This window comes from Amyelois transitella, chromosome 3 (assembly GCF_032362555.1).
Source record: "Amyelois transitella isolate CPQ chromosome 3, ilAmyTran1.1, whole genome shotgun sequence".
Lineage (NCBI taxonomy): Eukaryota > Metazoa > Arthropoda > Insecta > Lepidoptera > Pyralidae > Amyelois > Amyelois transitella.
In genome coordinates, this window is record NC_083506.1 from 7,380,142 (window position 1) to 7,394,237 (window position 14,096).

Below are 14,096 nucleotides of genomic sequence, written 5' to 3' on the forward strand. Positions count from 1 at the left end.
TAAAGAGTGACTAATCCACCAATACGTGTCGCCGTCGGCGCACACCCGCCCCCCCTCTCTCCTCGTCGCACCTAATAGACCTAAAATTTGATCACTGCGCATGCCCCTTCTACTTTTGCCGAGCGTTCTTAAACCACCGCGCGACCTATACATTGGACGATTTTTACTCGGAGGTATCCGTTTTTCTGACATTTCACTAGATTTAATTTAGTGAAACGACATTTCACTGACTATTTTAGTAAGGAGGCGTCGTAAATAAGAATATTCAACATATGCCGTGATTTCGTGATATCCCTAGGGATTTCGCGAAATCTCTGCTTACTTCATTTTCCTGCGACATATACACCACGAATACAAAAGTTCGGTATCCCGCCTAAAATGTTGATCGATATTACCATATAAAAAAAGATTTCTTTTTAGTTTAAAATAAGAACATGAAGATGTACTTGCCAAGTATTAATATTAAATAACTTCATCTTAAATATTAATCAAACATAGGTACATGCACACATTTTATTTTATATTTCTGCACACATTTTATTTTATTCTATCTTTTATAAATTTAATTTATTAAAGACAAAAGAACAAATACTGTATTGTATATTTGTGTGTAACGAAACGTAATGTTCGGCCATGTTTTCAACACATAGCGAGCAGTAAACGTCAACGATTTGTACAACAAAATTTTACAAAAATAATCTCATTATTTACCGTTATTACATTATTTAAGTTTGATTAATTACTCACCTCGATTAAATGCGCTGAAAATGAATCGAACGGAAGGATTGGTACAAAGAAGGAACGTAATAAAGGACAGCAATTCTGATGGAACAGTAAAAGAAAACCACGACGATGATAAGAAAAGTGATAAAAGTTATGATGATGGTGATTCCAAGGAAACAAGATTGACTCTAATGGAAGAAGTACTGCTTTTAGGGTTAAAGGACAAAGAGGTATAGTACTGTTTTTTGTAAACTTACAATCGTATATTAAATGTTGCTGACGAATTTTACTATGGCCATTTCAGGGTTATACATCTTTTTGGAATGATTGTATATCAAGTGGTTTAAGAGGCTGTATCTTAATTGAATTGGGCTTACGAGGTCGTATAGAATTAGAGAGAGCTGGTATGAGAAGAAAAGGATTACTTTCTAGAAAAGTTATCGTGAAATCAGGTTTGTTTATTCTATATTTATCAATTATCATCTACTCACTGAAACAATGGTTATTTATTAAAATTATTTTTATTTTTGGTAGCAAGTATTTCTTAAACCAACACTTTTTATCTATAACTTACATAATACATATATACCCCCTCCTTATCTCTTTGGAGAAAGGAACTTGATCAGTAAACAGTTTTGTTATTAAAAATTTTAAGCATCTTGAAATTAAATAACTGTACTTTGTATTATTTATTGTTCTTGACACCTTTCAATGTAACAATGGTAAAGAAAGACCCAACGTATGTTAATAGTTAACAGTGATCCAAATAATACCATGTGATTTGAGCACACTAGCTGTACACATGTTTTGCCCTTTATTTCAAACCGATTTTTATGTGAAATTTTGTCATGTAAAATTTTATATATCATTTGATTCCCACATCATCACTACATATTAGTGAAGGTCCCTGTTTTTCCTGTTTGTATGTATGCATAACCTGGGAAAGTTGTGGGCTGATTTTGTTCCTGTTTGACTTGATGGAAAGATGGTTTTCTGAGGAAGTTTTATATATAAAAATGCCACCTGTGTGAAGCTGGAGTGGGTAGTTAAAAATATATTTTATGCAATTCTTTTACAAAATCCATCATTGGTTTAACGGGTTCATTATAGCCATGTCAGTAAATTAATTCCTATATGTTCATAATACAAAATAATACTGTAAAGGTCCTTCTACTTCTTAATCTTAATTTTTTTTTTCTCAGACACACCTACTGGAGATGTTTTATTAGACGAAGCTTTGAAACATATGAAAGAGACAGAACCACCAGAGACTGTGCAGAGTTGGATTGAGTATCTTAGTGGTAGGTATCAATTACACAGTCTCATAAGACTCAAACCATAAAAGTGTGGGCTTTCATTGTTTATATTTAGTAGGCATTGGAAATTATAGCACTGTCACATTAATCATATAAACCAAGTAATTGCTAAAATGTTTAGTATCAAAATTCACACAATTCATATTATACTATTGATTGCTCATGGTGTCATAGCGTGAAAGATCATTTTGTGAAGTAGGGAACTTACACAAGTTCCCTACCTCACAAAATGATCTAGGGTACACACCCTGGATTGGACTGATGCCAACACACTTTAATATTATATGTATAGTAATATCATCATCATCTCCATGCATTAGTCCTCATTGTGTCCTCACTTCTTATGAGAGGAGCCTATTAATACAATCTTTGGATTCACTATTTATTGTATTATTCACATTTTTATATAAAGGGAATTGCATTGGGTTTATATGGTATAACATCAAGTCATTTTAACAATTACTAGCAACCCGCCCCGGCTTCGCACAGTTGCAATGCTGATACTAAATACACTTCAGAAAAAGATCAATATTAAATCAACAATATATTTAAGATTTTGGATACATAATTGGATAAGGATAAATGCTGTATTGGTTAAAACTGCTTCAAAATATGCTATTATTTGTATATTATTAGAGACAGACACATTATACCATCGCAGAGTTTTCTGTAGACCTTGTCAATGTGTACAAATAATTAGTACATTATTTTGATAAATCTCGTAGGGTTCACCCTGCGTTTGCAATGTAAACGTAAAAAAATATTATAATTAAAGACATGACATTAGAGACCTCAAAAATAACAGTATTTCTTCACTATTTAATGGATGTTATCTACACTAATATTATAAAGAGGAAAACTTTGTTTGTTTGGTTGTAATGAATAGGCTCAAAAACTACTGGACCGATTTTAAAAATTCTTTCACCATTCGAAAGCTACATTATCCCCAAGTAACATAGACTATATTTTATTTTGAAAAAAAAATAGGGTTCCGTAATATATTTGGATTTTTCGGACACAAACTGAAAAAAATCAACCAAAAAGTTACTAATTTTGCGTACGCTGCCTAAACTACAAAAGATAGAACCATAAAATGTTTTAATTAATTGTAGATCTTATAAATATCTACAAAAAAGTCCGCGACACAATGTCGAATGAGGCACAACCACCACATTTTTATTTAAAAATCTTGAATTCTTTTTGGTCTACATTTAAACGCGTTTTTTTACTCATACTATAAATCCTTATCAAAATAAATATTATTATATAATTTCATCAATAAGTACAGTTTATGTAGATAATATTTGGTCTTTGAATGATTAAAATTGGACGTTTGGTTTTGAAGTTGTGGTGAAATTAAAATATTACTATTTCTGCTGCACGGCCCGTTGCGACGTGAGCAAGACTTAGTTAGCCGCTTTGCGGGCGGTCCTTTAGTTAGTTCTAATAGAGATATATTTAGTATCGGCTGTGCATCCGTGCGAAGCCGGGGCGGGTCGCTAGTTATACATATAAACCTTCCTCTTGAATTACTCTATCTATTAAAAAAACCGCATCAAAATCAGGTACATAGTTTTAAAGATTTAACATAATACACATACAAAGGGACATAGGGACAGAGAAAGCGACTTTGTTTTATACTATGTAGTGATAGTGATGATGAAAGAACATTTATCGCTAGAGTTGTCGTGTTGTTGATATTGTGGCTAGTTTATCACCTAAGTATACACGCTTTTGCAGGAGTATAATAAAATACATAGTACAATGTCCAAATACCTATATGAATTCTTAATTTTGGCAAAATTTAAATATTTTTAAAATAAACCAAAAATATTTTTCATTCATTAAGTACAGTCTATACAATGTATGTCGAAAACACTAATATGCTAAGGTCAAGTTTGTTGTGTAGGTTTTATTTAACTTTTCTTGCTGTAAAAATCCTACTAAACTCATTCTGCATTATTACTAGTAATGTTGCAGCATGTGTTATTGTCAGTCTTCAGTCAAAAATGATACTTGTATGCGATATTAGCCAATTACTGCAATCATTTCTCTTCTAGATTGGCATAAACATACCTCTAGCTTGAGAAAAGTGTTTGAAATTTATCTCTTTTGTCCTACTAAGAGTTACTAAGCCTCCACCGTCTGTCTACCTGTCACCAGACTGTATCTCATAAACCATGATAGCTAAGAAGCTAAAATTTTCAGATTATGTATTTCGGTTGTGGCTATAACAACAACAACACAATAAAAACAAAAATATAAAGTGGTGTCATACATTAATTATTGCAATAGGTAGACCCTTAAGATTAATACATAATTTTTAGTTGTAGATAGGTATACCTTTCAAAGTTTAATTTAATAAAAATAAAGTAATTATTAGATTGGCTTGGTCGGATTTTTTTTTACACACTATCGGACTGAATAGCTAATGAATGGGTTTTCCACTTAGAAGGCGTAATTAAATTCGATCGTAAACTAGTAATAATTGAAGTAATTACTTTTTCACTAACAGGTGAGACTTGGAATCCTATGAAGCTAAAATATCAATTGAAAAATGTTCGAGAAAGATTGGCAAAAAATCTTGTAGAAAAAGGGGTGCTTACAACAGAGAAACAGAACTTCTTGCTATTTGATATGACCACGCACCCGCTTACAGATAATGTGGTCAAATGTCGCTTGGTGAAAAAGGTAAGAATAAAAGTTTTATTCTACATTTAGTGTACATTTTGTAAGATGAGTGTCTCCCACATCGCAGCATATTTTCAATTACGGTTTTTAGCTTCAAAGTTTCAGTACAAGTAAATATTCTTTCATACTATAGCTAAGTACCACACTATTCCATGATATCCGGTATATTTTATCAATGCCAGGTATAAATTGAGTTTGTGAACATCATGTTTCTCGTAATTCATATACCTATATGAATCATCACACGCATTATCATGTTCTTGAAAATATAAAATTAACGTAAATATGTCTTGATATTTTTAGGCATTTAGTAATCTTATCTTTATTTGATTATTTACTTGAAAAGTTTTATCTTTTATGCCTCCATAATTTTAAGATTGACCAGAAAATTGGGGTAACCCAATCCATCCATGATACAATTTTTTGAAATCAATGAATCTCATTCATAATTTATTTTTACAATATATTCTTTACTATAATTTATCCTGTTAATTTAATTCTTTATCAGATTTCTCCGATGTTTATAACAAGATGTTTTAGTTTATTGGAATTCATTGAATGCGAATGTTTTAATGAAATGCAAATGTTGTTTTACAAGTTCAACTCTTAGAGTAAACACTGAACATAATCAGCAGAATCGGGTGTTTCGCATCGTTATCGTTTTAAATATTCGTTAAAACGGGTTGGAATAAAGTTGCCAGCTCAATCTATTCCAATATTAAAATTATTCCAATGCTTCTCACCCGGGCGCTGATTTCATATTATTGTTATCTCAAATCATAGGTACAAGAAGCTGCCCTACGTCGATCAATAACAGACGTGGCCCATGCAGATAAGCGCTCGCTCGCACTATTGATGTTGGCACACTCTGCCGACGTACTGGAGAATGCTTTCGCGCCTCTTTCGGACGAAGATTACGAGCTCGCGACGAGGCGAGTGCGAGCCCTGCTCGACCTGGACTTCGAGGCTGAGGCCATGAGGCCCGACGCCTGCGAGATCATGTGGGCAGTCTTCGCTGCTTTCACCAAATAGCGGTAACACGTCCCCATTAGCCGCTAGAGAAATCATAAATTCTTTTCATAACAGCGCAGGTTCTTCCCAACCAAAAGGAAAATGCCCAGCCAAGAAATTTAAAATTAATGACGCATACAAGGACATAAAACGTGTTTTATGTTAAGAGAAAATTCTATTGTAGAGACAATTTCGGGTTGATTATTAGCTACAGTCACTACTTAATCAGTATTAAGATTGGTTTATTTATGAATTTGCGTGGTAGTTAATTATTTATATTTAAAAAATGAGACAACCATTAACAACTCAGAAATATATAAAAAATCCTTTGTCAAATTATTAAAATCCTTTTGATTGATTTTATATTTAGGTTTATTATGTAAGATTGGTTTATTTATGAATTTGCGTGGTAGTTAATTATTTATATTTAAAAAATGAGACAACCATTAACAACTCAGAAATATATAAAAAATCCTTTGTCAAATTATTAAAATCCTTTTGATTGATTTTATATTTAGGTTTATTATGGCACAAAATATAAGTAAATGAGTGCCACTACTTTATGTTGAAAGAAATTCATGTAAACATAGCCTGTTAAGAAATTATAGATTTATTTATGTAAATTACATTATTTAATAAGTACGCAACGTTTGAGTAAATTCTTAGTTTCAACATTGAGTAAATTTCTTAAAATAATCACTTTATTGGTTAAGAACTGATTAAACTTACAGCCATTTTTATTACCGTTTATCATTTAATATAATTAAGGACGAACTCTTATGTATAGACTTTGTCATTCATAGTTTTTGTCTTAGAAAATTTTAAAATTTATTGTTTTAGACTATTATAATTTGGAGCTGTTTGTTATAAATTAAAACGGGAGTCATTTCATTGATCTTGTCTTAATTTTCATTATTTTTAACAGTAGGTACGTATTTTATTAATTAATTGTCAAACGATGGGTTAAAAGAGGCAGTGATATAATGAATGTGAATGACAGGGATAAGTATATAAATAAATAAGGTAACATTGACTATTTGACGATGAGTATCGCATAAAGATGTAGTTATTAATAAACATAAATTATGTACAAGGAGTCTGGTTTTATTATTTGTAAAAAAGATTCATCATTAATTCTGCAAACCTAAGGGTAAATTCCAATCGGCTATTGTTTAAAAAAAATTTGATATATTCTGGAAAGTGATAAAGTAAATGCCGTATTGAACTATAAAAATGGAGTAATAAAAGGCACTCCGCTTTTGATGTATTGAAATAAATGTTTTTTATTACGATGTTTATATACTCTTTTTTTCCAACATTTAAGCAGTAACTTTCGTTCAATACAGACAAATAATGCCTACCATTAACTAAACAAAAAAAATCAGGAAGTCTTAATTTAGATAAGCCTGTATCTGTATGTAGAGTATCTTTGACGAAAGTTACTTCCCTTTACGATTTCAAATAATGTCGTGCGGTACCTACTTTTTTTTTCATTTATTTTAGTTATCGTTTAATGTCCTATTTTAGTGAAATATATTGCAGCCTACCTTAACTACAAGAATCACAATTAAACGTGATAAATTTAAAGATCTATTTGTCCGAGATTGACAATGTCTAGTAGTCTCGAGCAGAACTTGTCTGTATTTTGTTTTTTAATGAAAGATCATCAATTTATAAAATTATTTCCATTCATGCTATGTCTTACTTAGAAATTTCTTTAACACTCTAAGTACTTTTCAAATTTTACTTGTGATGTTATTATTGAACAGCTGTAGTTTTTACTATTGTAATTTGTTTATCTCTTTATTACTTGTGTTGGGATATTTTTTACTGAATTTTATTAGTGCTTAAATAAAATTAGATATGTAAATAGATATAACAACATTTAATATCATCAATGGGGATGAAATCATAAATTAAGAGGTGATGAAAAAGTGTAAATTTTATGAAATAATATTGTATCATACACTATAGTATTGAAAAACTACTCAAATATATTCCTTAATAATTATAAGGTCTTTTACTTCATTGAAAAAAAAATTTCTGTTTTAAATGAAACGATTTCGTACTTAAAACTGATTTTATTAAAAACTTTCATGCTTCACATAGCGGATAAGTCTTATACCTCTTTACGACACTAAATTCAATAATAATTCAGTTCATACATAGCGCCATCTTGAGTAATGTTTTATACCATATTGTCCAAGATCAAAATACTGTACAACGCACACAAGAAGACTGTATAAACCTACGTGCTAACTATGACGTACATTTTAGCTTGACCATTTAAACGACCACTTAAATTGAAGTTGGATGGTAGTTAAAGAAGACTCACCGGGGTTAAGCTAGGGCAATTCCCATTTTTTTATATGTGTTATTCTATATCGGTGGACGGGCTAAAATGTATTCATAGGTGGTTTCAAATTCAATAATAATTGTGCTATCTAGACAAAACTGTACACTACAACAATTTATTCATAATTACTACAACGGTTAGCTTACTAACTACTTATGGCACTTGTTCCATCGCCCTACAGAATTTCGGAAACATCAATGATGGGATATAGGTACACTAAAGTGAAAAAAATGTGGTAATGATTTATGGACACACAGTATTATTGTAAATCTGCTCAATAACTCTGCTACAACCCTCGCAGTATCAAAACGCTCGACAGGGCTGCCCGCCTAGTTCCATTTTATTATTTATTCGAAATTAAATATTTTTAATTTTAAGTGTTTTGACTAAAAGTTCTTTGATAGACACCAAAACAACAACACTACATACATACTTTTGTATTTTTTTCCACCATTATTCACTTTTTTATATTTTTTAAGTAATTGGGCGGAATACTTATAGAAGCTATATATAACTTTATTTTAAAAGAATTTTTCACCTGTTGTGAATATTGACTTGACTGGTTTACTAAAGGCGAACCTTGTTCATTACCCCCAAACCACACAAAATTGTAAGGAAATGTGAAAAAGCGGTTGCTTTTTGATATTTTAGAGAATTAAATTTAATTTGTTGGGGGTAGGTCTGACCTGAACTAAATAAGTCTTTTTAGCTAAAGAGCTAAGTAAATGTAGGTACCTGTTGAAATGGCAACTAGAAAGGAATGTTAAAACTCCATGGGAAAGCATTGCAGACTGATATTAACACTACTTCAACTTCACTTAATAGAAAATATTAAATAGCCTCACGTACTCTTTGGTTGAAGGACAAGTGCAATTAACGATAAGTAGATTGTATTGTTATTTACACTTTTGATTTCTTGAAATAATCCTTCTAAGGGCAAACTAACTTTCCACAATGTTAACACTCGTGTTGGTACTTTTCTCACAGCCCAAAAATTCGCGTCTTTATATCTTAACATTAAGAATATTATCAGTTATCTAAGCATAAATAGTTGTAGATACTACATTTATCTGTACAAATGTTACACTATTGTTATAATTAAAATAAATACTTACGCTATAATACGTTAACAGTGATTATATCAAATAATTTTAAACATGGCCATTGAACATTGATATCGTAACTTTAGTTGTACACTTATAGGCCGTAAAGTTTTATACTAAAACTGTTGATATTTATCGGTAAATAGTATTTAGAATGAACGCTTCATAACATACAAAATTCCCTCCAAGTTTTAAATTAGACAATTTTATATTTAATATCTACTGTAATATTTTTTATGAATTAGCAAACATGAATAAATACTTAATAAGGACTACCAGCAGTTATTCTACAATATATATCGGTTTACAACAACATTAAATCAAATATTATTGACTATAAATTCGAATTCAAAGAGAGAGGAAACCGTTTAAAACAGAGCACTACTTGGCCTTAATCAATTCAGGTTTTATTAGTGGAAGGCAGGACTAGTGATTTATCTTAGAATTAAACATAATTAAAAGGTACAGTGCAGTGTGTGTTTACAATCTTTAATGACACAGTTTTAGGAAATTTGCTATTAAAATTCAATGCAAGTATTGACTACTAAACAATATCTATAGGTAATTAGAACAGACAGACAATGTGGTGCAAATACGAATTGATTTTTTACTCATACATTTAGCTTGCAATTTTTTAACAAATATTTATATATATATTTGATACACAACAACATTTGTATTTATAAAGTCAAATTGTATGCACGACCAATATTCAGTTTGTTGTTCTTTTTAAGTTTAGTCGCTGTTATATATTTCTTGCATCATGCTTATCATCTCGGCCGTAAGGGCGATAGCAAATTCTTCGGGCGTCTGGTGTCACCAAGCCTCTGTGTAGCGGATGTCGTATTCTTGTAGAAGCGGGAGCCTTTGCCGTAGAATCTCGAAGGCTTCTGCTGAAAGCCTCGTGCTGTTCAGATTCAGCCGTCGCAAATTTGACAACCCTACAAAAAATAATTTTATATTTAATTTTAAGAATATTCCTATTAAAATTCTAAAATCTAAAATACTTATGATGTTTTTCATAAAAGGTCCTTTTCATTATTATGTGCTCATAGGCGCATATATAACACTTTTTTTATCCCTCATGGGGTAAACAGAGCCAATAGTTTTGGGAAGACTGTTAGGCCACATTCAGCTGGATGGCTTAATGATGGAAATGAGATTCAGATAGAAAAATTAATAGGGTTTTACCTACCTGATAAAGCTTCTATCCCCTCGTCCGATACCGGTGTCTCGCATAGGTTGAGAACTTGCAAGCGCGGCAAATGCTCTGCAATCAGTTGCAACCCGCTGTCGCCGAATTTAGTAGACCACAAGTTTAGGTACCGCAGGGAGGGCAACTGGAATACACCAAATATAGACCGGTTAATTCGTATGTAGTAAAAGTGACTTTTCCGTGTAGATCATTTATTTCGAAATAAGATATCAGATGGCAGTCGCTTCGTGTAAAAACTTAGACTTACCCAATCCAAGATCATGGTCAAAAGCACTCTGGGCTCCTCTGCACAGAGATGAGTGAGGATGTAACCGGGACTAAAAAGGTGTTGTACGCATTAACATACTTGAGGTTACTAATTTAGTTTACTCATAAAATTCACCTATTTTACCTTTATAAGGTGTGCTCATTTTCTAGTGACGCTAGTGAGGGCTAGACAGAGAGAATTCAGGTTAAGTTACTCCATAAAATTAGCCAATACTTACCTTAACACTGACACGTTTTTTAATCTGTGCCTTTATAAGGTGTGCGCATTTACTTGTGACGCTGGTGCAGGCTAGAGTTTAGCACTCGTGGTTGCCAGGGTACTCTATAAAATTCACAGATCTTCGCCGATTTACCTTTATAAGGTGTTGTGCGCATTCACTAGTGACGCTAGTGAAGGCTAGAGAGAGACACTCGAGGTTGCCGAGAGCGCCGGCTTGCAGCAGAGCGCCCACGTCCGCGTCCGTCGCTCGCACGGGCAACGCCAACCGTCGCGGTCCACCTTCGGATTGCTGCGGGGAAAAAAAGGCAACTTTAGTTAGTGTTAAAGTTAGTATTTTTTTTACCACAATACACACACAAGCTTAGCTAACTTTCTTATATAGCCCTATTAACGGTTCAAGGACCTTGGAGACCTTGAAAAACAGCATTGCCATTGCAAAGTAAATTTAAAGGGGTTAATTAAGTCAATTTATTTTTGGTGCAAGAAGTTTAAATAAGTAGAAGGTTGTAAAAGCCAGGTTGTATTCCAAGTACCTACAGTTCAGTAAAAAGGCCGATAAACCTGATTTTGATTGATTGATGACCTGATTGGGTTACTCACCAGCCTCTCAAGGTTCTTTTGTCTTTCACACAAGTCTTTATAATAAGTTTGCCCAAGTTCCGTTCCTTGTAATGCTGCTATTATTTCTAATTGAGTCTGTTCTCCACTTATCACTTCCCATTCTAACATTAAACATAGGGCTTCTAAAGCTGATGGCTGCAAGAAAAAACAATATTAGTGAAATTGGATTTTAGATGGTTCTTATAGATAAGACTCTGGGAATGTAGTAACAACTTACGTGTGCATTTAATGCGACTAGAACGAAATCAGGTAACTGTTTACTCAAGCTTTGTAGAAAACTTTTTCTTTTACTACAACATCTTAACAAACTGCCAACCTGAAAAATTAAAAATACCTAAGTAGTAAGTATTAGATGTCATTTTGTTGCATTATATTATCTGTGACAAATTATGTAGTTCATAATAATTCTCATAGTAGGCATTAAGCCTTTTTCTCGTTGCTTTCTCCCCTTGGATTATTTTCAAAAAAGCGTCATGGGAGAATGCGCTCAGCAAGTTTTGTATCCTAACTCAAAATAAAGAAATTGAGAAGCTCACCATATCACCCCAGAGCTGACACAGATTCTGTTGAGGGAGATCTAGCTGCGGTTTATTAGGCGAGGCCACCCTCAGCCAGGAGGGGGGGCAGGAGCGCGCGGCTCTCGCGGGCGCCAGGCAGCTGTGGGCCGCGCAGCGAGCGTCGTGTGCTAGCGCGCTCAGCACGCTGTGCAGACGCTTGCTGACTCGCGGGCAGATTAAAGCAGAAGTGCAGAACGGCACCGGCTGCAGCACAGCGCCGACTACGATTAACCAGTCTTCGTATTCACACCTGGAATAAAATAATATTAACATAAGGTATCGTCTCAGTTGCAGCTGTTGTTCGGTAAGATAAGCAAGGCAGTAAAGTTCAATTCCGCCCGGGGATCAAGTTAGGTCGTATCTACGTTAAATTGTTAGATCTACTTACATGTGCTCTAGAATGTCTGCGAAACATAACACCTCTTCTTCGCGATCGTCGCATTTGTGCGGCATTGGGCAGTCACGATAGTACTCGTCTATGGCGGCCAGAGCCACGGCAGCCAGGTTAGGAGCCGCTCGCGGGTGAGGACACGTCGCGCGACTTCCGTGGGTCACTTCCACGAACCGCCGCACTAGGGCTTCGCCAGAGTTGTGGGCACTCAGAGCACTATAAAGCAAGAATAATATTAATGTTTATTATTTTGTAAGTGTTATTTGGGTTTAACTGCCTGTTTTGGTTTGTATGGACAGCGGTCTATGTTGGTCTACAACTCAGTGCATGGAGACTGCATGCAAAATGAATACACTGACACGTAAGCATTAGAAGAAATTAAAACTTTTTACAAATTTTAAATTTGTTTGCATACAAAAGACATCAACGCGTAATAAATGTCAAATAGTCCCATTATAAATTGTTTATAAATTTGTAAAATTACATTATATTTTAAATTATGGGACACCTGAAGCCTAAGATTATTTCATTAGAAATCTACTCATAAACGAAAGATGAAAATTAAAACCACCATAAGTACCTATAGGTATTGTAATAACTAGTATTTCTTATATTTGCTGTCTTTGCACATGATATGATAAAGGAGCTACATTAATCATGACCGGAAATAAAATGTATACGCAAGTCTGTTATCACCACAATGACGTTAACTCTGTTGTTTCGTATGTTTAAAAAATGATAAATGCATACGCATTTAGGAGAAATTGAGGTAATTTAAAATTTTCCATGTAGCTATAGGTTCCGTTCCGTATTATTTAGATTTATTAGTCTGGTTGTTGTTGGTTAATACCTACTATTGTATTTTATTTCAATGATTCCAAACCAATTTGAATTTTTTTTAATCCTTAAATTGCCGTGTTTTTCGGCGCAAATAGAGTAAAGAATAAGACCACTCCATCTCTTTCCTATGGATGTCGTCAAAGGCGACTAAGGGATATGCTTATAAACTTGGGATTCTTCTTTTAGGCGATGGAATAGCAACCTGTCACTATTTGAATCTCAATTCTATCATTAAGCCAAACAGCTGAACGTGGTCTATTAGTCTTTTCGAGACCGTTGGCTCTGTCTACCTTGCAAGGGATATAGACGTGATTATATGTATGTATGTAGAATTTAATTATTACGATCATTTCCAATATATTTTATAATTTTTGGTGCTAGCAACTTTCCTGATTTATCATGAGTAGTATTTAAAGTAATTTTTCTATTTAAATACATGCATCTTTGAGGATGAATTCAAGAATCCATTCTTACAATGCAAACATTTCGTATGTTATTATTACAGATAAAACTCTCAGTTATACGAGTATCAAATGGGAACCTTCAGATGCAAGCTACTGATTAGATAACATGCCTTTCAAGGGCAACACAAAAAGGGAATTTAAAGAGTAAAAGTTGGTAAAAAATGCAGCATTGCCATTACCACTCATTGACGTCAGTACAGCTAATCCATTCGGCTATTAGTGATAAGTATATAATGACCAAACTAATTAACCCATTAAATATTTGAATGAAACGGCGGTAGACCACGATTTTTGGTTAATATAAGTTGAAATCAATAAAT

General features: G+C 33.3%; 2 protein-coding genes across 2 annotated transcripts in view; one reads left to right on the forward strand and one right to left on the reverse strand.

Annotated features, from left to right (window-relative positions):
* Positions 1–616: 616 nt before the first annotated feature.
* LOC106135483 (Golgi phosphoprotein 3 homolog sauron) lies at positions 617–6,118 on the forward strand. Its single transcript, XM_013335787.2, has 5 exons — positions 617–953; positions 1,028–1,175; positions 1,926–2,024; positions 4,555–4,730; positions 5,514–6,118. Exons 1-5 carry the CDS (start codon positions 768–770, stop codon positions 5,760–5,762), a joined length of 858 nt encoding a protein of 285 aa, XP_013191241.1. The 5' UTR covers positions 617–767; the 3' UTR covers positions 5,763–6,118.
* A 552-nt stretch (positions 6,119–6,670) lies between these two features.
* Positions 6,671–14,096, reverse strand: part of LOC106135481 (C-Maf-inducing protein) — a 30,403-nt gene continuing 22,977 nt past the window's right edge. Inside the window, exons 8-14 of the mRNA XM_013335785.2 lie at positions 12,470–12,688; positions 12,061–12,331; positions 11,742–11,840; positions 11,504–11,659; positions 11,037–11,192; positions 10,396–10,540; positions 6,671–10,141 (exon numbers count right to left, since the gene is read on the reverse strand). Coding sequence (XP_013191239.2) covers positions 10,017–10,141; positions 10,396–10,540; positions 11,037–11,192; positions 11,504–11,659; positions 11,742–11,840; positions 12,061–12,331; positions 12,470–12,688 — 1,171 coding nt within the window. The 3' untranslated portion in view covers positions 6,671–10,016. The remainder of the gene's footprint in view (positions 10,142–10,395; positions 10,541–11,036; positions 11,193–11,503; positions 11,660–11,741; positions 11,841–12,060; positions 12,332–12,469; positions 12,689–14,096) is intronic.